The sequence below is a fragment of the Sus scrofa genome, chromosome 9 (genome assembly GCF_054392235.1).
Source record: "Sus scrofa isolate SSC_HxYL_T2T_F1_AM1 chromosome 9, Sscrofa_HxYL_maternal_Yorkshire_Landrace_v2.0, whole genome shotgun sequence".
NCBI classification, from domain to species: Eukaryota; Metazoa; Chordata; class Mammalia; order Artiodactyla; family Suidae; genus Sus; species Sus scrofa.
In genome coordinates this window covers 112,212,174-112,239,690 of record NC_139391.1, presented here as the reverse complement: position 1 = coordinate 112,239,690, position 27,517 = coordinate 112,212,174, and the positions used below count along the sequence as shown (strand labels likewise).

General features: G+C 40.6%; 1 protein-coding gene across 1 annotated transcript in view; it reads right to left on the bottom strand.

Moving 5' to 3' along the window:
* Positions 1-3,360: 3,360 nt before the first annotated feature.
* SLC26A4 (solute carrier family 26 member 4) overlaps positions 3,361-27,517 on the bottom strand; it is a 65,246-nt gene continuing 41,089 nt past the window's right edge. The window contains exons 15-21 of the mRNA XM_003357511.5: positions 19,454-19,546; positions 18,432-18,527; positions 17,311-17,541; positions 14,967-15,021; positions 12,472-12,617; positions 9,926-10,009; positions 3,361-5,906 (exon numbers count right to left, since the gene is read on the bottom strand). Of these exons, the coding sequence (XP_003357559.2) occupies positions 5,883-5,906; positions 9,926-10,009; positions 12,472-12,617; positions 14,967-15,021; positions 17,311-17,541; positions 18,432-18,527; positions 19,454-19,546 (729 nt within the window). The 3' untranslated portion in view covers positions 3,361-5,882. The remainder of the gene's footprint in view (positions 5,907-9,925; positions 10,010-12,471; positions 12,618-14,966; positions 15,022-17,310; positions 17,542-18,431; positions 18,528-19,453; positions 19,547-27,517) is intronic.

Genomic DNA, 27,517 nt, shown 5'->3' with positions numbered 1-27,517 from the left:
TCCTGCCTCAAGGCTTTTCCCTACCTGTTCCCTCCACCTGCCCAGACAATTTCCCTCCCCCACCTGCCCCAGGTCTGTGCTTGCTAATTCCTTGCTTCCCTCCCCAGGGCACACAGTAACCTTTTCCAGGACAGAAGGCCCTTTGTGGCCTCCCGGCCTCTACCGCGAACAGTTGGCGGGGCTGCGTCTATTTACTGGGATCTTGACTTAATTACCAACCAGCTCCCACGTTGGGCTCTGAGTCCCACGAGGAGCGAGAGATGGGCTCTGTCTCATTCACCACTCACAGAAGATCACGCTTCTAGCCCCGTGCTTATCACAGGAGAGGCACTGGGTGAATAAGGAACAGAAAAGCTAGCGCCCTGGGGACGAAAAGACAGATGAAACTAAAAAGAGAAAGTAGCCTCAGCTCTTGAAGCAGGCAGATCTGGCCTCCGTGTTGTTTGTCCTCATCGCCGGTGTCCTTGGTTAGGCCAACCACCCAGTGTAGACGAGAGGCGATGCGGAAAGAGGAGAGGGGGCCCTACCCCCACCGTTGGAGGCTTTCAGATCTTCGGGAGGAGTACTGGTCTGCCAGACCTTGTATTTTGTCACAGACATTTAATAACTGGTTTAAATAGGAATATTAAGCAATCACTTCTTCCTTTGTTTGAGGGACCAAAAGCTCTTTTATTTTTTATTTTTTTTTTTTAACAAGCAAGTAAAACCAGAAAAGACAGGGACTCCCGCATAGAAACAGCAACATGTTTATAGGGAAACAATGACTCCACAATCTCAATTAGTATCTACCGTCTGCCTCAATGTTTTAATATAGCACGTATTTTCCTAATCATAAAAGTAATGCCTCATCTCATTATAAAGAATAGAATACTACAATTGTCTTGAAAGGATAAACTAGGGAAATAAAAATTACATCCATGAACAAGCTTTTTATTTCTAAATCACAAAAGCTAATCTTTCATCTGTTACCTTGTCCTTGGAAACCAAACAAAAGCTTCATTCATCTCTATCTTAATTTCACCTTCTGAATTTATTTCTCGGTATCCAGGATTAGCTGGGGAATGGAACCCAGCCATTTTGCCTTTATCTCCTACCAGAGTAGAGAATAAAATCCAAGGTCCTTATTGTGGCATACAAGGCCCCTCGTAAAACCTGGCCCCCATCCACCTCCCAGCCTCCTTTCTCACCACTTCCTTCCCTTACCCACTCAATTGGGAGCTTACCAGAGAAAGGTCATGGGCGCCTCCTATTCACCTGAATCCTTCCTTGCCAGGGAACAGAAGGATGCCAGGCCTCCTTTTGTGTATGCGTCCATCTAGGCTCAGGGAAATGGGTTAGAGGATCCTGATGTACCACACCCACCACAAATTGATGCGCCAGGAAGTGAAATCACCTGGAAGGGGGAAGGTTGACCACTTTGATCAACACGCAGAGGTCAGACCCATCCTCAGGTGTGTAGCAGTGCCACCTAGTTCACAGGTGCCTTGAAGAGAGCAGTCATCATTGAGGAGTTCCCATTGTGGTTCAGCAGCTTAAGAACCTGACTAGTATCCATGAGGAGTCGGGTTTGATCTCTAACCTTGCTCAATGGGTTAATGACCCCGCATTGCTGAAAGCTGTGGCGTAGGTCATGGATGCGGCTTGGATCTGGCTTTGCTTGTGGCTGTGGCGTAGGCCCCAGCTTCTGTAGCTCCCATTTGACCCCTAGCCCACAAACTTCCATATGCTGCGGGTCCAGTCTGATTAAAAAAAAAGAAGCAAAAAAACCAAAACCACATGAACCAATGTATCCCTCCTTCCCAGCATCGAAGCCACAATCCCAAAGTGATGGTATTGGAGGTGGGGCCTTTGGGAGGTAATTAGATCTGAGAGTGGAGCCCTCATGATGATGGGATTGGTGCCTTCCAAGTAGAGAAATAGCTCTGTGCAGATACAGCAAGAAAACAGCCCTGAGTGCTCCCTCTAAACCAGGAAGGGGGTATTCGCTGACCAGGCTGGCACACTGGCCTCAGATTGCTAGCCTCCAGAACAACGAGAAATAAAGAGATATATGCATTTGTTGTTAAAGCTCCCTGGTCTACGGCAATATGGCACAGCAGCCTGAACTGATTAGGGCAAGAGCCATCCTGGGTCTCCATCTTGTCCCCTACCACCTTGTAGTCCTGGTTGGTCAAGGACTTGCATCATTCTTTTACACACCAAAGGTGATCCTTAGATGCTCTTCCTGCATAGCCTTGAGCTCCTCCACGACTGAGATGGCAATGAGTAAACACAGAGATAATCACAAACATTCTAAAATGGAATACTAGGTGAGCAGTGTACCCTGGCTACAGAAAATGGAACATCAGAGGTGCTCCTCTAACTCCAAAAATCCTTCTTCAGTCATAGCGAATCAGAGGCAGTTCGCTGTAGAGAGGTACACCTGCACTGAACAAGTTTTTTAAAAAGAGCTGTCAGATGGAGTCTTGTTGACGGTGCTGTTACAGGTCTTGATTGTGGTGATGTTTTCACGGAGCCATACTTGGGATAAAATTGCATGCAGCTATACACACACACACACACACACACACACACACACAAATGGGTGATGATGTGAATAAGCTCCATGGTTTTTACAAATGCCAGTTTCCTGGGCTCTATATTGTACTGTAGTTATGCAAGATGTTGATTAACACTGGGGGATGCTGGGCAAAGGGTGCATGGGAACCTTGCTCTCTCTCTCTACACACACACACTTTCACATTTATATACGTATATACGTATATATATATACGTATATATATATATCAAATTCCTGCAAATCTACAATCATTTCAAAATTATAGCTTTTTTTTTTAAGTGTATTGGGATGAGGGGGACTCAGAATATCTGATCTAAAGTAATACATTGGGCCTGGCCTTTAAGCTAGATCTTATACAAAAACAGTTCCTCCGTGTCTAGACCTAAAGATGTTCCTGAGGAAAGGGATGAAGTGGGCTACCTTAGCAGATTTTCAGAACGAGTGTAAAGGAGTTCCCACTGTGGTGCAGCAGGTTCAGATGTGGCATTGTCTTTGTGGTGGTATGGATTCGATCCCCAGCCTGGCACAGTGGGTTAAGGATCTGGCATTGCTGCAACTATAGCATAGGTCACAGCTGCAGCTTGGATTCTCAATGCCTGACCTGGGAACTTCCATGTGCTCTGAATGTGGGGTTGTAAAAACAAAAACCACAAGTGTAGAGTTTAGAAAGGCCTTCAGTCCTTTGAAGCTGGGTGAGCATTCAAGTGAATCTATACAAATTTTGAATCACTATGTGATATACCTGAAATTCATGTCATATTGTAAATCAACTATACCCCCCCAAAGAGTACTGGTATACATAAAATTTAACATTTTTTTATTATATTTAATAGTTTTGTTCAGAAGGGACACATCAGAGTAGTTTAAAAGGCAACATTACTTTTCATAAAAAATATGTGTGAGTATCTCCAAATGTACATGATTTGATTTTTTTTTTTACTTCTTATAGAAATTCATATACAATACTGGAATCTTATCCTACAGGTTAAAAACATAACAACAGCTTTCATTTTCAAGTATAATTTCCATTGATGATACAGGATTAAAAGAAAAACACATGGAAGAGACAGTATCACTAGACCGTGTTAGGGAAACAGTCAAATAGACTGTTCTTACATAGTCACAAACAGACCCAATATTTTATAAAACTCTAGCCTTTAAAATATAACTTTGGTATTTCCTTCAATAATGATTTTTTTTTTAAATGAGCAGCGCGTGTGTCCTCATTTCAACAGAGGTATTTATCCATTTTCTACAAGGCTACTATATTCACTCTTCAAAGATAGGATGTGTTGCCATTACAGACAGGTGTTACTGTGAAAGAGACAACATTAGAATCCTGGGTGTGCTGCACCCAACACGGGGAGAGATCTGTTCCACATCAATTAAAGGCAGGATGACCCATGAGCAGGAAAGAATAAACATCACCATCCATTACAACTCACTGAAATTCCAATGTGGGGTAAGGTGTGGGGTGGGAGTGGAGAGGGTGATTTTGCTTTTAGTCAACCAAATTGATGGGATCACTAATGACGTTCCTTCAGAAGTAGATACTTTCTTTCTGATTGTCTTTAAGAAGAGAAACAGAGATAGGACATGCTGCCTTTGGATAGTCAGACACCTTGGGGAATTTCACACATCTGCACCAAAGGTACAATATAATTCTCAGTCAGGTTAAAACATCGTATCAGTAGAGGACCTGAGTATTTTTCTCTAGCAATGAAGTACAACTTCTTCTTCTTTTCCCTCTCCTTCTTTTTGCCTTTTTAGGGCCGCACCCACAGCATATGGAAGTTCCTGGGTGAGGGGTCCAACCGGAGCTGCAGCTGTCATCCTACACAACAGCCACAGCAACACCCGATCCTAGCCTCAGCTGATCAAGCCGCATCTTCAACCTATACCGCAGCTCACGGCAACGTGGGGTCCTTAACCCACTGATGGAGGCCAGGGATTGAACCCATGCCCTCATGGATTCTAGTCAGTTCATTACTGCTGATCCACAATGGGGAACTCCTGAAGTACAACTTCATTCACTCTAGCATGAAATATATGGAACTAGTCCATAGGACCAAAGCCTACATATTACATACAATGCCTAGAAAATTGCTGGCACTCAGAAAAGACTAAGTAAAAAATATTTTCCTAACATATGGATTTTTAAAAACATATTTTCAATGTGTATATTCCAACCCAATTTTTCCTTTGATACTAAGTTTATTTACAATGTTTTGTCTCAATCATTATATATTATATATACATATAATATGAGCAGTTCGCTTTTTAGATTTTTTTTTGAAAGGTGATTAAAATTCAGTTAAAGATCACATACTGGTAAAATTTTAGAGAAAAATAAAAACTTGTTTTAATCACCATGATCTTATAAGCATATCGCAATTGATTTTTGTTCAAAATAACACCATTTTTGTGTCAGATTTTAAAGAGACCATAGTTAAACATACCTTTACAAAACAACAATTTCTATAAATGAAGGTAAATTAAAGCTGAATTTTTAAACTAAAGACAGTTGGTCATATATTTTCCTTGATCTTACTTGTGATCCTTGATTATTATCATATTGAAAGTTGAGTTCTGTAAACCACAATAATCCTCTTATCACTTCACGCCTCTGAGTCAATGTTGCCAAAATATATCAGCCCAGTTCTATAGCTTTTTAGTGAACCATTTCCTTTATTCTGAATTCTGGGTTCATATCTGGTCACATAGAGTAATATACTTCCTTACCAAAAGTGCATTTTTAAAACTCCTTTAGATGCATTTACCAAAAGGGATTTCTAGGCATTTACTGATAAGTACACTAATAATTCTACTTCAGTGTTTTCTCATGGTGACCTGACACTGTGATCGATGCAGCTCATGGGAATCAAGGGCAGTCAGAAATAGATTTTTCTGTAGGATCATCATTCCTGACTCTCTTGCTCACAGAGGCTGTTGAGTGACACTTGTCCCAGCTGCACAGGGGTACACTTGTACCCACATGCACATGGTTAGCAAATCTGTCACGAGAAACAGCAGCAAAACATCAGCAGACCCTAGACATTGCTAAGTTCTCCTCACCACTTTGCACATTTTAGAAGTAAGCTACTCATTGTAGAAATAACGCCTAGAAATAATCTTAGGGCTTCTCCTTCAATGGTTGAGAGCTTTGAAAAAATAAAAAGATTTTTTAAAAATCTGATGGGAAAAAGAATGAGTGTTTCAAGTGAGAAGAAACTAGTCAATGCAGAAAATCTTTGCATAGAATTACATGGTGGGTAAATTTTGCCTTGTAGTCCTTGCTCATAGCAACCTCCAGAGCCCAGTTTCAGGAAGCCAGTCTTCGCATCGCCTGTGGAAGTAAAGAGGAAACAGTGTTGATACAACTGAACTCTCCTTTCGGTCTACCTTATCTTTTTTGCAAATATGTTTTTGTAGCACAGGGTCTTACATTTACTCATCTTAGGTGTATAGCCTCACAAGAAAAGTAAGGTAAAAACTTAATTTTGTACCTCATCACCCTTTTACTGGATGTATTTTAAAAGAAATAATTACTATTTCTTCAGTACTTACCGTGCATACGACACTATATAATTACTTGACATGCATCCACTAATGTTCAGAACTCTGTGAGGTATTATTATTTCTCTTTTACATGAAGAAATGAAAATGAAGACAGGGGATGGAATTTACTCTCAGCTACTCAACTGGTACATTGCAGAATCAGGGCCACCACTCAGGTCTGTCTGGATCTAAGCCCCAGACCCTTAAAACCATGCTGCTAGAGGAATGGATAAAGAAGATGTGGTATATACATGCAATGTAGTATCACTCAGCTATTAAAAAAAAAGGAAACAATGCCATTTGAAGCAACATGGATGCAACTGAAGATTCTCATACTATGTGAAGTTAGACAGTGAAAGACAAACAACATTTGATATCACTTATATGTGGAATTAAAAAAAAAGATACAAATGAACTTATTTGCAGAACAGAAATAGACTCACAGACTGAAAAACTCATGATTACCAAAGGAGACAGGTGGTGTAGGAGGAGGGATGGACTGGGGGCTTGAAAATGGCATATCAGTGCGATGGTACATGGAATGATTGGCCTATGGGTACATACTGTATGGCACAGAGAACTCTACCTAGTATTCTGTGATAATCCATATGGGAAAAGAATCTGAAAAAGAATGGATGTGTGTATATACGTAACTGAATCACTTTGTTGTACAGCAGAAATTAACACAATATTGTAAATTAACTATAGTTCAATTTTTTTTTCCGCTGTACATCATGGGGACCAAGTTAGACTTACATGTATACATTTTTTTTCCTCCATTTGTTCTGTTGTGATATAAGTATATAGACATAGTTCTTAATGTACACAGCAGGATCTCACTGTAAATCCATTCCAAGAGTAATAGTTTGCATCCTATAACCCCACATTCCCGATCCCTCCCACTCCCTCCCTCTCTCCCTGGGGCAGCCACAAGTCTATTCTCCAAGTCCTTTTTATCTTCTGTGGAAATGTTCATTTGTGCTGTATATTAGATTCCAGTTATAAGTGATATCATATGGTATTTGTCTTTGTCTTTCTGACATTTCACTCAGCATGAGAGTCTCTAGTTCCATCCACGTTGCTGTAAATGGCGTTATTTCGTTCTTTTTTATGGCTGAATAGTATTCCATTGTGTATATATATCACATCTTCCTAATCCAATCATCTGTCTATGGACATTTGGGTTGTTTCCATGTCTTGGCTATTGTGAATAGTGCTGAAATGAACATGCGGGTGCATGTGTATTTTTCAAGGAAACTTTTGTCCAGATACATGCCCAAGAGTGGGATTGCAGGGTCCTATGGTAGTTCTATGTGTAACAAAAACACTCTGCTCTACTGCTTCCCTATCTACAGGAAGACTACCTGAATGATGCTTTTATGTGGCATCAAAAGTGACTTTATAGGGAGTTCCTCATAGAGAACTACAGGAACTATATCGTGGCTCAGCAGTAACGAACGCAACTAGTATACACACGAGGACATGGGTTCAATCCCTGGCCTCACTCAGTGGGTTAAGGATCTGGTGTTTCCATGAGCTGTGGTATAGGTCACAGATGTGGCTCGGATGCAGAGTTGCTGTGGCTGTGGTACAGGCCAGCAGCTGCAGCTCCAATTTGATCCCTAGCCTGGGAAATTCCGTATGCCATATGTTTGTCTGTAAAAAGCAAAAAAAAAAAAAAAAAAAAAAAAAAAAGAAGTCTCTGTGGTGTGGTAACTTAAGTTCCAATTTTGATACACAAGTTTTTACATAACTAAGTTAGCCCTATATCCTCAACTACTAAAGCTGGAAGGGCTTCACAGTTCAGTAATGACATTCCTAGGATCACTAAGCTGATGGCTGATGGGCTAAAATGTGGAACCTCTGATCTGCACTCTGGTTCGTATATTTCTTCCACAAAAAATCTTCTCTGTCATCCTGGCTGTCTTATTTTATCACTGGGTGGTTTTTGTTTTGTTTTGTTTTGTTTTTTTGGTTTTTTTTTTTGGTTGTTGTTTCCCATCCACTACTATCAAAATTTTATTATTGATTTATTTATACCACTGGGGTTTGAATGTCATTCTTTTCGACTTTCTTATCAGGACCTGGACTAAGGCAGAGAAGGCCTGCTTACCCAGATGTGCATATGGCACCAGTGGGGTGTGCTTCGTTAATATGATGCTGGATGACAGATTCAGCATTCAAAACAATGTCAATAAACTAGAACCAAAAAAAAAAAATGCCATCTAGCAGAAAAATGCGTAGTTTTGCATTAGGGTCAAAACCAGTTACATGAATATAAATGCGGAGCCCAGCTAGACCACAGTTTATGCGAAAAGGCCCAAGTCTTTGGCTGGCCCCTGCTCAACGGAAGGATAGATTTTGATGTAACTACTATGAAAATAAATCCATTGTTAAGTTGCAGTCATGGAAAGATCTTGATGAGATCAAGGTAGGTCGTAGTTGACCCCATCTGGGGTTTTGTGTCCCCTTCTTGACCAGGGAAGGACTGACAAACTTTGTGTCTGAGAGGAACTAAGGAGAACTAAAGTCTCGCCTGAGGCAGAGTTTGTTGGAGACATGAGAGCTACTCTCAAATATTTAAGGTCTGTTCAGAGGAGGCAACACAAAGGATCTCAGTCCACTGGGTGGTTATTAGTGAAAGGCTGAACTTCTGCACAACCTAGGGTGTGGGCTGACTTGATTTCCAAGACATCTTTCAAGTTTAAAATGATCTTTCTCTCTCTCTCTTTTAAAGGGCCACACCCGTGGTATATGGAAGTTCCCAGGCTAGGGGTCGAATCAGAGCCAAAGCTGCCAGCCACAGCCACAGCCACAGCTAGACCAGATTGTAGCCTCACCTGAAACCTATGCCCTACACTGCAGCTTGCAGCAACACCAGATCCTTAACCCACTGATCCAGGACAGGGATCAAACCCACATCCTCGGGGACACTCTGTCAGGTTCCTAACCTCTGAGCCACAATGGGAACTCCCAAAATGAACTTTTGTTGGTCCATTTTACAGAGTGATGGAGCCACAAATTTCACTCAGATACTATAAGTTTCAAGCATGTTTCCTAGGAATAGTCTGATGACCCAGGAGCCTCAGAAACACACAGAATCAGCCTCGACACAGGAGGAATCTTTTTTAAGGCATCATCAGTCATGAGGCTTCCTGTTCCTCACATACTTTTTCTGAAGCTTATGAAACTACTGCGTTAAATATTCCATCTATTGGGTTCCTGTCATGGTGCAGTGGTAACGAATCCAACTGGTATCCATGAGGACATAGGTTCGATCCTTGGCCTCGCTCAGTGGGTCAAGGATCCGGCATTGCCATGAGCTGTGGTGTAGGTTGCAGACGCGGCTTGGATCCTGCATTGCTATGGCTCTGGCGTAGGCTGGCAGCTACAGCGCTAATTGACCCCTAGCCCAGGAACTTCCATATGCTGCAGGTGCAGCTCAAAAAAAAAAAAAAAAAAAATCCCTCTAATCACCTTTATCCCATCACACTGGCCTTAGGCCTCTGAGAAAAAAGAGAAAGTATGTGAAGCTTAGGTCTAAAATCAGGACTAGTGTGTTGGCTTCCAGTTGCTGATCATGCCTGTATGCCTGGGGCAAAAGGTCCCCCCTCCCCCACCCAGGTACTTAATGTCTTTAAGAGAGCATCCTTATTTGCCATTTTCCCCTTTATCTATGAAGCCATCCTCTTGGTACTCCTTTTTTAAAAATTACTTTCCCTGACTAGTTTTTGTCAGCCATAGTCACTACATGTATTATGCTACTTAATCCAAATTATTTTCTTTGGACAAAAATAATGATCATACCTCATCTTGGACATCAAGTTCTTCTTCAATCAGCTCTGCTTCCATTAATTCAAGAGGATCTTTACAGTCTTGGATGAGGGTGATCTTGACAAAGAGAACACAGAGAGTATTTATTGGAGGTGTAATAGAATCAACCCACCCGATACTCCGCTGGAAATGATTCAAAGCTTCGCTGGTACCTCTCGTCTGTAAACAGCATACTTCAAAATCCTTTTCAGCTTTCTTATCCTTTTCTATTTCCCACTTAAAAGCTTCCCTATACAATTTTTTTCACCTTCAAGTGTAGTTCTCCATTGTTCAACCTTGGCAGCTCTCTTCGCCAACCTATGAAGTGGATGCCTCTTAACAAGTCACCCTGTCTGCCTAAATGGTTCAGCAGTTAATAGTGGTTTTCTTTCAATGGCTAATCTAAGAGGACTTAGTGCAATATTGAGCATGCAGTGACTATCCAGTGAAGGGCTCCTGACTGATGACAATCAACATTCTCAAGTTGAATTGGATGGGAATGAACTTTACTGGAGATGGAAACTGACATCTCTGGACCAAGTAGGTTGTTCAGGAGAGCTCTGTGTTTTGGCTGTGGTATGTAATTTACATCCCCACACAGAGAAAACCAGTAACAAGGTAGACTTTGTCTTATGCATAAAAGGATATTCCCAAAGTGAAACTAAATGCATACCTAGGCAAGAGTAACATTTCAAAGGGCTCTTTAGCTACTGCTAATCTCATAAATGAGTAAGTCTCTTTATAAGATCCTCCTTTGTTGTTGTCGCCTATGGGTTGGGGGGGTGTTTGTTTTTTGCAGTTTTTTTTTTTTTTTTTTTTTGGCCATGCTCTCAGCATGTGGAAGTTCCCAGGCTAGGGATCAAACTCTTGCCTTAGCAGTGACCAAGCCATAGCAGTGACAATGCCAGATCCTTAACCCACTGAGCCACCAGGGAACTTCTAGCAAATTTTAAGTCCTTTTTTTTTTTTTTTTTTTTTTTTTTTAAGATTTGTGAGTTTTCAAAAATGAGCATCCTGCATGTAGCTTTTTTCTTTTTTTTTTCTTATTATACTTAAGATCCACATCTTGATATTTTGGACTAGTATTTTCTCCAGCATCATTAAGTAGAACAATTGTTCCACTAACAGTAGCTGTAAAAAATAATGCATTGCTGCTTTCTAAGATGAGATTTGCTTTAAATATTAACTTCCAGTCTACAGTAAGAATCTACTTATCCTACTTTTAGCAAAAAAGGAGAAGCAATTTAAATATAGTGGACTGTGTCACCAGAACAATCATGATGGATGTTCTTTTTACAGGTGTTTGTTTTAGTTTTCCCAGTTCATGGTGAGAAGGTCCATGAGAGCTGAGATTCTTGTACCAGGCCCAGCCCAGTGACCCACATCACAAAGCTCAGCTCTCCTGGGTATTTTGTAGGAGAAATGACAAAATAAGGAGGCCTGTGGGAAATCAGATTCTATCCTATTTTGAGGGGAATAATTAACTCTGGGCTGATTCATGACTTTTAATTTTTCTTTTTCAAAGATCACTTACAGCCTAATGGATCCTATTTAAAGACATTCTTAATCAAGAGTTTCCAGGCTGCTGAGAATTTAAATTGCTTTTTTTTTCTTTTTTTTTTTTTGTCTTTTTGCCATTTCTTGGGCCGTTCCCACGGCGTATGGAGGTTCCCAGGCACGGGGTCTAATCGGAGCTGTAGCCACCGGCCTACACCACAGCCACAACAATATGGGATCCGAGCCGGGTCTGTGACCTACACTACAGCTCTCGGCAATGCCGGATCCTTAACCCACTGAGCAAGGCCAGGGATCGAACCCACAACCTCATGGTTCCTAGTGGGATTCGTTAACCACTGGGCCACAACGGGAACTGCTAAACTGCATTTTACACACAAATTACAAAAGATCCAAGATTCAGTGACTACATTCTAAAAAGTCACTACAGTTAATGGCTACTTTTGTTAGTAAGACTGCACACTGTAGAACTGATGTGTACTATGTACCCCCCGGTGCTTTCCTATAAATCCTCATATTTAGTCTCCATATCTATTCAGCAAGTTAAACTTTTTTACTCCCATTTTACGGATGAGAATTAGGCTCTAAAAAGTTAAGCAGATGGCTTAAAATCTCCCTAGGCTGGGATTCAAACCTAGATTTGTGGGATTTTTGCCACTTACAGAAATCATGGTAGTTTAGGAAAGATATATATGTAGGAAGGTTAGATTTTTACCATTTCCCAGACTCACAGACATAGAGAAGGACAGATCTGCAGTTGCCAACAGGGAGGTGGGGTGAGGGAGGAAAGAATTGGGAGTTTAGGATTAGCACATGCAAACTATCATGTATAGAATGGATGAACAGCAAGGTCCTACTGTAGCACAGGAAACTCTATTCAATAGCCTATGGTAAACCATACATGAAAAGAATATGAAAACTATGCATATGTATAACTGAGTCACTTTGCCTTACAGCAGAAATTAACACCACATGGTAAATCAACTCTATTTCAATAAAATGTTTTTTAAAAAATCAACATTTACCGTTTCTAAAATGGAATCTTGAACCTCTTGGGATTTCACCTGGCTCCGTAGATGGAGTATGGCATCATGCACAGTCAAAAAGAAGATGTCCTTTCTAATGCTATCATTAAAGAAGCCGCACTGCTCCAGCTTTTCTATCACATGATCTTCAAAAGAAAGGGATAATGTTTAGTTGGTTTCTAGGAAAAGACATTTTTGTAGCATCAGCCAGTTCTAAGTTTTTGCATCTCCTCCTTTTCATTCTTTTTTTTTTTTTTCTGGTTTCTAAAATGTGCTCTCAACAGAGTTTCTTTTCCAGTAGCACGTGGAATGGGTCTACCATAGCTGGCGGCAGCAGACGGCCTCGTTTCCCAGCCAAGTCCCTCTGGCCAGTGCGCCGGTCCTCCAGCTCTCTCACTCTGGCTGCTCATGGCTCACCACTTCCTTGGCCAGTGGAAGCTATCTCACCTGAAAAGCGTCACCCCTGGGGGGCCTGAGCCACGGACTAGCTGATGTGGGGGTAAAAAGGGCTGGCCCCCTCGCCCCAAGGAGGTGTTTTCCAGCTGTGTGCTCCCTGTGAAATCAGGCTAAGTAGATTCTGAAACCACATCTTTGTCTCCTTCCCCTTCCCCAGCCTGTTCCCCTCACTCCTTCATGAATTTTCCATGTACTCTCTCAATAAATCACTTATGCCAGAATCCTTATCTCAGGCTCTGCTTCTAGAGAACTCAGCCAAAGCACTATCATTTTCCTCCACAAACACTCGTCCATAGACAGACACGGACACAGACTCATACCCTGGACGTTCACCTAGTTCTAAAGGATCGAATATCATCTCCCTGTTTGCTCTCCCCATAATTTCCCCCCATTGATCCTGCACTGCTGACAGGACATAGGTTTCTGCGAATGACCAGCTCTATGGCAAAAATTGGAAGTAATTTTTCTAGGTTCAAAAAGGTGTTCAGAATGACAGCTTAATGGGTAGAGTTTCTGTTCGTGGCAATGAAATTTTCAAAACAAGAATGTTGTGATGCACCTCGGGACACATGTATCTTTTCAGATTAGATTTTCATTTTTTTCTGGATATATATACCCGGGGTGGAATTGCTGGATCCTACGGTAGTTCTATTTTTAATTTTTTGAGAAACCTCCATACTGTTTTCCACAGCGGCTGCACCAATTTACATTCCCACCAACACTGTACAAGGTGCCTTTTGGTCCATAGCCTCACCAACATTTTTATTTGCAGAATTTTTAATGACAGAAATTCTGACAGGTATGAGGTGATATCTCATTGTTGTTTTGAGTTTGCATTTCTCTAATAATTAGCAATGTTGAGCATCTTTTCATGTGCCTGACAGCCATCTGCATGTCTTCTTTAGGAAAATGGCTAGGAGTTCCTGTCGTGGCTCAGTGGTTAACAAACCTAACTAGCATCCATGAGGACTCGGGTTCAATCCCTGGCCTCACTCAGTGCGTTAAGGATCCGGCGTTGCTATGAGCTGTGGTCTAGGTTGCAGGCCTGCCTCAGATCCTGAGTTGCTGTGGCTGTGGCAAAGGCTGGCAGCTACAGCTCCAGTTGGACCCCTAGCCTGAGAACCTCCATGTGCCATGGGTTGCAGCCCTGAAAAGACAAAAAGACCAAAAAAAGAAAAGAAAAAAAAAAGAAAAATGTCTATTCAGGTCTTCTGCCCAGTTTTTCATTGGGCTGTTTTTTAGATATTGAGTTTTATGATTTACATATTTTGGATATTAATCCCTTGGCAGTCGTATCATTTGCAAATATTTTCTCCCATTCAGTAGACTGTCTTTTCATTTTGTCACTGGTTTCCTTTGCTGCATAAAAACTTTTAAGCTTAATTAGGTCCCATTTTGTTTACAATGGAAAGATGTAAGCAACCTAGTGCCTGTCAACAAATGATTGAGAAGACATGGCATATATAAAATGGAATGTTACTCAGCCATAAAAAACAAATGAAATTCTGCCATTTGTAGCAATATGCAACACTGATTCGACCCCTAGCTCAGGAACTTCCATATGCTGCAGGTGCAGCCCTAAAAACAAAACAAAACAAAAAAAAAAAAGAGGAAAAAAAAAAAAAAGAAAGCTTTTAAAAAATGAAAAATCACCAGTAGCAAAAAAAAACCATGTGCAGTAAATGTAAAATACATACTGGATCTCAAAGATGGGAACAGAAGCAAACAATGCAAAATATCTCAGTAATAAGTTTTATACTGACAAAAAAAAGAAAGAAAATTGTTTTGATGACCACACAACATTGTGAACATACTTAATGCCACTGAATTGTTCACTTGAACATGACTAAAATGGCAAATTTTACGTTATACATCTTTTACCACAGTAGAAAGTAGTTTTTGAAGGAAAAAAGGCCTTTGAAAAAAAAAAAGAAAGAAACTTAAAAAAGGCCTTTGGACATCCTGTAGTCACATTCCAAGGTAGGAGAAAGAACTTAGGGGAAAGTCTTATAGAGAGATAGGTATGCGTAAGCATTTACCTTGAAGTGATGCAAAGTACACATGCACATCAATTCTTTGGAATTCTTTGACAATCTAAAAATTTAAAAAGGAGAATTGGTAACAATGAGTAACTTTTTCTGCCCGTAATCAGGGAGCATTCACTACTCGCTCAGGGGAAACTTTCAACACTTTCATGGTTAATCAGGAGTCTGCACAAGGTTCATTATTGCGGAAAACCATACAGGTTTTCAACATACATTGATGATGTGATTAAGAGTAAAAAGACCGCATGTCCAGAGGTGACAACATCCAGTGCTCAACCGCACAGCACTCACCAGCACAGGAGTGCTCCATAAATATTTGTGGAAGGAAGGAGAGGGAGAGCGGGAGGCTTCCTAATATATAGCCTCTGCTGATTGGGAAGAAGAATATGAGTTTCTGTGTTTGAGTGGAAGATCTCTGGGGGTGGATATGTGGCCACCAGCTTCCAAATGTAAAAACTGACCTAAAAACCAGGGCCCCTGCTTTTTGACTGTAGCAGACTCAGTGTCCTGATTGTGCTTTTGTACTAGAGTTGGGCAAGATGTTACCATTCAAAGAAACTGGGGGAGGGGTTCAGAGGATCTCTCTGTATTATTTCTTTACTTCATAGGGATCTAGTTATCTCCGAATGAAAGGTTTAATTCAAAGACTCAAGGCACAAGACCTATGGGCAATAATAAAACAGAACAGGGAAGTTTCTGGGGAAAGAGATCAAGACCTCTGTGCAAGTATAAATAAAGTCTGGCATTTTCATAATTGTCATTATAACATTTGAAAGCAACTATTTGTTAGGTGTGGATAATATTCTGGCGTTAAGTACTTTGACACTCCGAGGAATTCATTAAACCCTGTGGCCAACACAGTTTACAATGGATCTCAGCCAACGCCTAGAGGGAAATGCACAAAGAAGAATAAGAGTATGTTCTCAAATGAGCTAATAAGCAGGTCTGCTCCAAGATCTGAAACAACACCTATCAGCAGCATATTCTTGCACTCTTTTTGTCAGGTATAACCACTTTTCTACCTGACCTGCCTAGTACCACACCCTAGAATTATTTCCTGCCCTCATGGAGGTAGCCAAGAAGCCCCAGCTAAACTAAACTTCAGGGAAGCGTTAGTCTCGTATTATGACATCTGACTGCTGTGCCTTGAACCTGCCTACTTTTCTGCCCAATGCCCCTGATGCTTACCTGCAGCTTCACTTAAACTTGACAGACACTCCTGGTCAAGTTGACCCCCCACTTGGTCTGCCTTGGAGCACTTAATACAATTGTTACTGAAAAGATTACTTAACATTTGCCTTGCCCCCTAGACTGCTTAGTCCCATGAGGGTAGGGACTATGGCTACTTCATAAGTAGTTTCTTGTGCCTAACCCAGTGCTTGGCACACATGTGACATTGCACATCTATTTGTTGCCAAAAAAAAAAAAAAAAATCACTGAACTTGGGTCTGCATACCTGGTTTCTGATATCATGACTGTTTCTGTCCTGCACGCTCCTCAACTCTTTGACTTCCTAGATGCCTGACTTGCTTCCTGCTGATCTAACTTGGATAACGCCTGGCTTTTTCAGTCCTACCGTGTTCGTCATTCTGCTGCTGTTCACATTACAAATAAAAACATAACACTTTAACACAAAATTTTGCCCATTTTCCTTCCTTTTCATATTCCATGCCGTATGTTATTGTTCAGAAAAATGAAACATAATAAATGTTCATATTTGCTGAGGGGTGTCTATGTGCCAGACACTCTTCACTCTTCCCATTTAATCCTCATAACAACCCTGTGGAGTAGGTTCCACATTACAGATGGAAAAATCGAGGCACAGATGGATTAAGCAACTTGCCCAAAGTCATACCACTAGTAAGTGGCAGGGCCATGATTTCAACCCCAGCAGTCCAGCTCCACAGCGTTATGCTTTAAAATAACACACAGTATTGCGAAGTTCCCTTCATGACTCAACAGTTAATGAATCTGACTAGGATCCGTGAGGATGCGGGTTTGATCCCTGGCCTCACTCATTGGGTAAAGGATCCAGCATTGCCGTGAGCTGTGGTGTAGGTCGCAGACTTGGCTCAGATTCCGAGTTGCTGTGGCTGTGGCGTAGGCTGTCGGCTGTAGCTCCGACTCAACCCTTAGCCTTTGAACCTCTATATGCTGCAAGAATGGCCCTAAAAATGGCAAAATAATAATAATGATAATACACTCTATTGCAAAAGCATTCCTCTAGAAGAATTACAGAGCCTGTGCAATCCATCACCCTTTTGCAAGCCTGGGGAACGCAAATCATTTTACCATTGCCAAAGTTCCAAATCTGTAACTCAAAACACTGAAACCTTACCATACGCAAGGATCTCACTCCAACAACATCCAAGAAAGATACAGCTCCACAGTCAAGCACAAGGCTGTGGATCGGCACTTTGGGAACATTCACTTTGACTGGAAGCTCAGAGTTCCAATCCACTTGAATCTCTATTTCCTTGGTTGGGATATCAAGCTCTTCTGGATCTTCAATATCTTCATCAGGCTCAAAGGCATTATTTGATGAACCAGCATCACTTATAATGCCATTCTAAACAAAGAAAACACTGCCAACTTAAATACCAGTGATAAGAAATGCCTTTCAACAATGAATTTTAAATTACTTAAAAGGCCAGAATTCCTGCTGTGGTGCAGGGCACTAAGAATCCGACGGCCAGCTCGGGTCACTGCGGAGGTACGGGTTCTATCTCTGGCCTGGGGCAGTTGGTTAAAGGATCTGGCATTGCCACCACGGCAGCATAGGTCACAGCTGCAGCTCGGATTCAATCCCTGGCCTGGGAACTTGCACATGCTAGGGGTGCGGCCATAAAATTAATTAATTAATTACATAAAATTACTCAGAAGTCCTACAAACTGTTCCTTGGTAAGCAAAACATCGAGGGGATGAACTCTTTAAGGAATAAGGTTTACCTCGGCCCAAACTTTGAGGTGCTCTAGGATAGTAAATGGAAGAGCAAGGAAATGGCTTGATTTCTGGAAGATTATGGAACTTAGCCAAGAGATACCTTGGTAGAAGAGTTTGAATAAAGGTAATATAGCACTCAAAGTTTATTAACTTACAACTACCTTCTATTGTGAATAGTTTTCCTTTTTTTTCTTTTTACATTCTGGCATTGAGTTAGCACTTGCTTTTTTTTTTTTTTTTTTTTTTTGTCTGTTCCAGTAAAAATAAGGTTTATTTCATGATAGAAAAAAAATCACATCCTATGTTTCCAAGGAGCTCTGCTGATTTTATTTTATTCCTTCTCACTCCCTCTGGTCTAAAAGAACAACAACTCAGCTGTTCTCTGACATATATGTCATCTGTTTGTAAACATCCGGGTACCAAAGAGGCCATACTTAATTTTAGACAGTCTAACTGCTTTAATTTCATTTGAGAAAGGAAAGAATTTAAGAGGGGAAAGAATGATGTTATCTCACCTTTGTTGCTCTTAGTTGCCCTTTTTTGATGAGTTTCTGTATTTTCCTTAATGCTTTCAGCCTCTTATTATACACTCTAATGGCGTCAAATCCAACCTTTGGAAATAAATGTCAAGTTACTTAAAATGTCTGGTTCCTAATGCTCATTAACGGCAATTGTTATCTGAAAAGGCTATTTCTCGGGTGCTAGTACTCCTTGATATACCCTGCCAAAAAAGAAATCCTGAGGTCTGATAGAGGTCTCCACTACCAGGCCACCCTACCCCACCCGCCCAGAGACTCAGGGAAGGCAGGAGCATATTGAAGACTCCAAGACAATAAAAAGCAAACAAACAAAACCAGCAAAAAGTAACTTTTGTAACTTTAAGTCTGTGTTTTCCAAATTTCCTTGACATCACAGAGCTCTTTTGTCAGTGCAAAATCTATGAACATTCCTCTGAACCATAAGAAAACACTGATCTAGAGGCAAACCCCAACTTCGAAGTATAGCAGGCAATTCAAGACCAGAATTTCCTACTTATATATTCCATTTATACTTTTTACCCTCTATTCTAATTGGGCACCACACTGACTCCGCCCTGCACCCCCATTCCCACACCACCCAATACACAGTTCCACATTTTCCTCTCAGCCCACATAGTTCCCAAATACCGGATATAATCTCCTTCCTTCTGCTCACCTGCCACAAAAGCCTGATCAGTCCAACCAACATCACTCCCTTCCATGAAATCTTAACACTTACCGTCTACACTACTTATTTGGAACTCTCTCTAATTCTACCTGGAGATCTCTCTACTGGCTTTGTTCAGCATAGTTATTGTTACTTGGACATTAACATATATATTATTATTGGTTTTTCCTATATCCAAATAGATTATTTGAGGACAAGGATGCTGTTATAATTCTGTACAAAGGGAACAAGGTATATAGAGCCATGTGCCCAAGTTTGAGCCCAGTAAATACCTGTAGAATAAAGTCTCAAAGGAAGTTGGAAACCAAATTTCTAGGAATAAAATACTTACTGTGGACTTGATACATTTTTTTAAACCATCAACATTGCCGTAAAAAATAGGACTAGAAAATCTAAGAATCTTCACTCCTTCAGGTTCTTCAATCTAGTATTAAAAAAAAAAAACAAAAAAGGAACTCTGAGGTTAAATTATTTCAGGCCTTAAATGCTCAATTAAGTTGTTGGCTCTTAGGGGTTCACTGGTTCACTGGTGGCTCTGCAGGTTAAGGATCCAGCATAGTCACTGCTATGGCTCAGGTTGTGGCTGTGGCTCAGGTTTGATCCCCAGCCTGGGAAAGTCTACATGCTGCAGTGTGGAGCTGAGTTCCAACTATTCAGAGAAGCTGGGCAGGAGCTCTCAACTTTCTTTGAACAGGGGCTTCATCGAAATTGGGAAGCAGAGGGTTACACAAATTCCTTGACCTTCACAGTCACAAGTGAAGGTCAAGTTACAAAGGGCTTACAACTCAGAACTCCCAATTTACCTTGGGTTCCCTGCCTCAAAAGGAAAAGACTCCTCTATGGAATCATTTCTAGCTCTTGATGGCACACAGCTCAACATAACTGAGAAAGAGCAAATTCCCATCATGGCTCGGTGGAAACAAATCTGACTAGCATCCATGAGGATGCAGGTTTGATCCCTGGCCTCACTCAGTGGGTTAAGGATCCAGCGTTGCTGTGAGCTGTGGAGTAGGTTGCAGACATGGCTTGGATCTGGCGTTGCTGTGGCTGCGGCATAGGCCAGCAGCTACAGCTCCAATTAGACCCTTAGCCTGGGAACCTCCATATGCCGCAGGTGCGGCCCTAAAAAGACAAAAGTCAAAAAAAGAAAAGAAAGACAAATACCATATGCTATCACTTATATCTGGAATCTAATAAATGGCACAAGTGAACCTTTTCACAGAAAAGAAACTCATGGACTTGGAGAACAGCCTGTGGTTGCCAAGGGGGAGGGAGAGGGATGGACTGGGAGTTTGGGGTTAACAGATGCAACCTATTGCATTTGGAGTGGATAAGCAATGAGATCCTGGGGTATAACACAGCGAACTATATGTACTCGCTTGTGATGGAACATGATGAAGGATAATGTGAGAAAAAGAATATTTATACATGTATGACTGGGTCACTTTGCTACATAGCAGAATCGACAGAACATTGTAAATCAACTATAATGGAATAAATAAAAATCTTAAAAGTAAAAAAATAAAGGTTTGCCTTTAAAAACTATTTGGTGCTAAATTAATGCTTTCCTAATTTTTTCTTTCCTTTCTTTTTTCACTTTGCTTCATAGCAGTATTTTATTGTGGTTTTGATTTGCATTTGCCTGATAATTAGTGATGCTGAACATTTTTTCATGTGCCTATTGCACCTATATGATCTTTGAGAAAATTATTATTAGAGCTTCTGCCTATTTTTTAATCAAACTGTTTGCTTTTTGGCTATTTAGTTCTCCGTATACTTTGGATAGTAACCCTTTCTGAGGTCTATGATTTACCAATATTTTCTTTCATTTGGTAGATTGCTTTTTCATTTTATTGATGGTTTCCTTTGCTGTGCAAAAGATTTTTAGTTTGATATAATCCCACTTGTTTATTTTTGTTTTTGTTGCCTTTGCTTTTAGAGTTAGAGCCAAACATTTAGCACCCAAGTCTAATTTCAAGGAGCTTACTGCCTTTGTTTTCTTATAGGAGTTTTATGGTTTCAGGTCTTACAGTCAAGTCTTTTTTAACATTTTGAGTTCATTTTTGTAATGTAATATAAGATAGTGGTCCAGTTTCATTCCTTTGCATGTGGCTGTTCAGTTTTCCTAACATCATTGACTGAAGAGATTATCATCTCTCCACTGTATATTCTTGGCTCCTTTATCATAAACAATTGACAATATATGTGTGGATTTATTTCTATTATATCACATTTATCTATATATCTGTTTTTATGCCAATACTATGTTGTTTGAATTTCTACAGCTTCTTAGTATAGTTTGAAATCAGGGAGCATATCTCCAGCTTAGTTTTTCTTTCTTAAGATTGTTTTGGCTATTCAGGGTCTTTTGCGATTCCCTAAGAATTTTTAGAGTTATCTGTTCTAGTTCTATTAAAAAAAAAAAAAAGGTGCTGTTGGTATTTTGATAGGGATTGCACTGAATCTGTGGATCGTTTTGGGTAGTATAGGCATTTTAATAATATTATTCTTCCAATCCATGAGCGTAGAATATCTTTCCATTTTTTTGTTCAATTCTTCAACTTCATTCATCGATGCCTTCTAGATTTCAGTGTACAGATCTTTCACCTCCTTGGTTAAATTTACTCTGAGGTATTTTATTATTTTTGATGCAATTGTAAATGGGATTTTCTGAATTTCTCTTTGACTGTTCATTATTAGTGTGTACAGATACAACAGATTGTACCTTGCAACTTTACTGAATTCACGTATTAGTTCTAACAGTTTTTTTTGTGAAGTCTTTAGGATTTTCTATATATAATAACATGCTGTCTACAAACAATGACAGTTTACCTCTTCCTTTCAAATTTGGATGCAATTTTATTTGTTTTTCTTTACTAAGGAGTTTGGAAGTATTCCCTCCTCATCAGTTTTTTGGAAGAGTTTGAGAAGGACAGGTATTAAATCTTCTTTGGATATTTGTTAGAATTCACTTGTGAAGTAGTCCTGGCCTTTTGTTTGTTGGGAAGTTTACTACTGATTTAACCTCATTATCAGTAATCAGTCTATTCAAATGTTCTATTTCTTTATCATTCATTCTTGGAACATTTGATTTTGTTTCAGTTTTCTTGTTGTAATTGATTTCTAGTTTCATATTATTATGGTCAGAAAAAGATGTTTAACGATTTCAATCTTAAATGTATTGAGACTTATTTTGCAGTCTAGCCTAACCGTGTTTTCTATCCTGGAGAAATGTCTCACGTGCACTTCGGAAGAATGCGTATCTTGCTGCTTTGGGATGGAACATTCTATACATATCTATTAAATCAATCTGGTCCAATGTGTTATGTAAGGCTGATGTTTATTTTTTATCTCTATCTGTTCATTGATGTAAGTGGGGTATTAAAATCCCCTATCTTATTGCTGTCAATTTCTCCTTTTAGGTCTATTAATATTTGCTTTATATATTTAGGTGTTCTTATGATGGGTGCATAAATATTTACTAGTGTTACATCTTCCTGTTGGACTGACCCCTTTATCATTAGGCAATGCCCTTCTTGGTCTTTTACTATAGTCTTTGTTTTAAGATTTTCTTTCTTTCTTTCTTTCTTTCTTTCTTTCTTTCTTTCTTTCTTTCTTTCTTTCTTTCTTTCTTTCCTTCCTTCCTTCCTTCCTTCCTTCCTTCCTTCCTCCTTTGTCTTTTTGCCATTTCTTGGGTTGCTCCCACAGCATATGGAGGTTCCCGGGCTAGGGGTCCAGTTGGAGCTGTAGCCACTGGCCTACACCAGAGCCACAGCAACTTGGGATCCGAGCCTTGTCTGCAACCTACACTACAGCTCACGGCAATGCTGGATCCTTAACCCACTGAGCAAGGCCAGGGATCAAACCCGCAACCTCATGGTTCCTAGTCGGATTTGTTAACCATTGAGCCATGACGGGAACTCAGTTTGAAGGTTTATTGTGTCTGATATCAGCATATCAGAACTACACCAACTCTTTTTGTTTCCATTTGCATGGAATATCTTTTTCCATTCTTTCACTTTCAGTCTGTGTATGTCCTTACATCTGAAGTTAGTCTCTTATAGGCAACTTATGAGTTTTTTTTAATCCATCCAGCCACTCTGATTTTTGATTGGAGAACTTAGTCCATTTACATTTAAAGTCCATTTACATTTAAAGTTCCCATTATGGCACAGCAGAAATGAATCTGATCAGGAACCATGAGGTTGAATATTTGATCCCTGTCCCTGCTCAGTGGGTTAAGGATCCAGCGTTGCCATGAGCTGTGGTGTAGGTCACAGACAAGGCTCAGATCTGGCCTTGCTGTGGCTGTGGTGTAGGCCAGCAGCTACAGCTCCAATTGGACCCCTAGCCTAGGAACCCCCATATGCCGTGGGTGCGGCCCTAACGAGACAAAAAAAAATAAAGTCCTTTTTTTAAAAACTTACTGTCTCAAGGTCTTGTTATCCCCTCTTTGTCAAGTACACAAGTGCATAATCAAGCTGCATAAGCATTTTCCACCCTACTGACTGTAGCTTCAAGTTTCCTGGGATCAGTTCCTCTTGATTCAAGGATATTCCCCCCATTTTATTTTGGGCAGCACATGTGGTTCACAAGATGCAAACATTGCTATTTTAATGGCAGCTGCTAGAGCTTTATGGAGTCATCAATTTTATTTTATTTATATATATATATTTATTTTTTATTTTTTTAGGGCACTCTCACAGCATATGGAGATTCCCAGGCTAGGGATCTAATCAGAGCTACAGCCTCCAGCCTACACCACAGCCACAGCTACACCAGGTCTGAGCCATATCTGTGACCTACACCACAGCTCACAGCAACTCCAGATCCTTAACCCACTGAGCAAGGCCAGGGATCGAACCCACAACCTCATGGTTCCCAGTCGGATTCATTTCCACTGCACACAACAGGAACCCCTGGAGCCAGTCTTTAACTTCACAGCTTGGAAGGCATGTACGACTTATATTTTTACTGGAAACTGGACTGGAAGAGAAAACTTGTAGCTCAGAAGAGGAGCACTCTAAGAAAACCAACAACTTCTGCGTGTTAAAGGCTTCCTTGATTTTGAAATGTATGTGATTCAAAGAGCCAAAGAATGCTACTTTCTTTGTGGGTCTTCTTTGTGATAGGTGCACAGGTTGATGCAAGAGCTGTTATGGTAGATTGACGGTTAGATAAGCAACCCTTCAGGAGGGATGGTGGATGGTGAGGGAGCAGAGGAGTTGGAGCCCAGAAAAATCTCTCACGTGGCAACAATAATAGTGAATCAGCAGGGCCTACTTGCTGGGTTTCTTTTTTTTTTTTTTCTTTTTTGTCTTTTTGCCATTTCTTGGGCCACTCCCACGGAATATGGAGGTTCCTAGGCTAGGGGTCAAATCGGAGCCATAGCTATTGGCCTATGCCAGAGCCACAGCAACACGGGATCCGAGCCATGTCTGCAACCTACACTACAGCTCACGGCAATGCCGGATCCTTACCCACTGAGCAAGGCCAGGGATCGAACCCGCAACCTCATGGTTCTTAGTTGGATTCATTAACAGCTGAACCACGATGGGAACTCCACTGGATTTCTTTTTTAAAGTAATTATTGATAGGCATGTACTTACTGCCACTTTGTTCATTTTTTTTCTGGCTGTTTTTATAGTTACTCTCTGTTCCTTTCCTTGCTTTCTTCCCTTGTGGCTTGACTCGTTTCTTTAGTGTTATGTTTAGTTTCTTTTCCCATTATCTTTTGTGTATTGTTGTAGCAGAGATTTTTGCTTTGTGGTTACCATGAGGTTCACATACAGAAGCCTGTTTTACGTTGATAGCAACTTAAGTTTGAATACATTCTAAAAATGGTACATTTTTTATTCTTTCCCCCCTTTTGTGTTTTGAGGTCATATTTTACATCTTTTTGCTTTGGGTTTCCTTAACTGTTTTGTTGGTTTTTTTTTTTTTTTGAGTTATAAGTAATTTTACTTCTTTTTTCTTTCAACCTTCATGTTAGCTTTGTAAGTGGTTAATCTGCTATCTTTTCTATATATTTGCCTTTACCCATGAGATTTTTACTTTTATATGTTCTCCTGTTGCTAGTTAATGCCCTTTCTTTTCAGTTTAAAGAAGTCCCTTTAATATTTTTGCAAAGTCATTTTAGCGTGATGAACTCCTTTAGTTTTCACCTGTCTGGGAAATTTTTCATCTCTCTTTCAATTCTGCATGATAATCTTGCCAGGTAGAGTATTCTTGGTTGGAACTTCTGTCCTTCCAGCAATTTGAATATATCATACCACTTCATTCCAACCTGCAAAGTTTCTGTTGGAAAATCAGCTGATAATCTTATGGGTGTCCTCCTATATAACACATTTCTTTTTCTCTTGCTGTCTTTATGATTCATTCTTTAACTTGTGACATTTTAGTTATCATATCTTTGTGTACATCTCTTTGGGTTCATCTTATTTGGAACTCTCTGTGCTTCCTGGACCTGGATGTCAGTTTCCTTCTCCAGATTACAGAAACTTTCAGCCATTATTTCATTAAGCAAATTCGCCTTCCCTTTCTCTCTTGTTCTTCTGGGATCCCTAGAATGTGGATGTTAGTCTGCTTCATGTTGTCCCATAAGTCCCTTAATCTCACTTCACCTTTTTTTTTTTTTTTTTTTTTTTTTTTTGCTTTTTAGGGCTGTACCTACAGCATATGGAAGTTCCTGGGCTGGGGGTTGAATCGGATCTATAGCCAATGGCCTACACCACAACCACAGCAATGCCAAATCCAAGCCACGTCTGTGACCTACACCACAGGTCACGGCAACACCAGATCCTTAACCCACCAAGCAAGGCCAGGCATCAAACCTGCATCCTCATGGATGCTAGTCAGATTCATTTACCACTGAGCCATGATGGGAACTCCCTCTCTTCACTTTTTAAAATTATTTTTTACTTGCTTCTCTGTTCGGATCGACTCCACCATCTTGTCTTCTAGGTTGCTGATCCATTCTTCTAGTTTGCTGTTGAACCCTTCTAGTGTATTTTCTAGTTCAGTTATTATATTCATCAGCTCTGTGACTTCTGTTTAATACTTTCTTCTATTTTTCTATGTCTTTGTTGACGTTTGTACTGTGTTTGTCCATTCTTCTTCTGTGTTCAGTAAGCATCTTTATAACTATTACTTTGGACTCTTTATCAGGTAGATTACTTGCCTCTATTTCATTAAGGTCTCTTTCTGAAGTTTTCTCTTATTCTTTCATTTGGAACATATTCATCTGTTTGCTCATTTTGCTTGATTCTCTGTTTTTATTTCTATTAGGCAAAACAGCTACCTCTTTTAATCTTAAAGGAGTGGCCTGTGCAGGAGATGAACTCTGTTGTTCAATCTTGCCCTTGCTCTTGGTTGTCTTTTAAACCTTTATGCTCGTCTAAGTAGCCTGGTTTATTTTTTATAAGTTTCAGCTGTTGAGGGTGTGCCAAGATTTGTCGTTATTCCAAAGGGAGGGATCTCAGTCAGCCCCTGATCGGAAGCCAGATCCTCAGGCAGCACCTTTTAAAATATGCAAATACATAGTCTTGTGAAACCACAGTTGTAAATGCTGCTAACTTCCAGATTAGGAGACCTAGAGGTGTCTCCTGAGCAATGGTTGTAAAAAGTGGCGCTTCAGATGAGTGTATAAACTCCTTTCTGGAATGTCTCGCAAGCTGTGGCAAGGCCAAGAGAGGGTTCATGGATGGTATCTCCCTGCCTACATTGCCTGAGAGCATTTCTGTAGCCTCTACATGTGTAGCAAATTTCAAGCCTATCCCTCAGACTGAAGCTCTAGGATAAGTAAATGGGTTTTTTCCCACAGGCAGACTGGGGTATGTTTTAGTCTGCTATCTGTACAGAACCCTGGTGTGGTAGTCTGCCCAGAACTATCTTTCCAACTGTTACTGTCCCATGGGGCCCAAGCATGCAATCCCCTCTGGCTACCAGGGCCAGGCAACCAAGGAGCATTCCTTGTATGGACCTTGCTCACCCACCAGCTTTAGTATGGCTGAAGGAGAGTGCTGAGGGTGGGGCATGCTGCAGCATTAGCGATGCAAGAGCACTGGGAGCAGGGCAGACCTGTGGCTTTATTGAGGTTGTACCTGGGTGTCGGCACCTATACTACCAAGGTATAGGAAGAGAACAAAAATGGCACTTGCCAGCACCTCCATCCCTAAAGCAAGTCCTAACTGGTCATTTCCCCTCTGGCAGATGCTTTAAGATTAGCAAATAAACCTCCTTCACATAGGATCCAGGCACTTTCAAATGCTGCCTTTGTACTGGCCCCCAGTATGAGTGAGCCCACATGTGAGCCCTTCCAAAGCAAAAACTCAGCTTCCCACGGTCTCCTTGGGGCCCCTACACACAAACCTCCATGGGTTTCTAAAGCCAGATA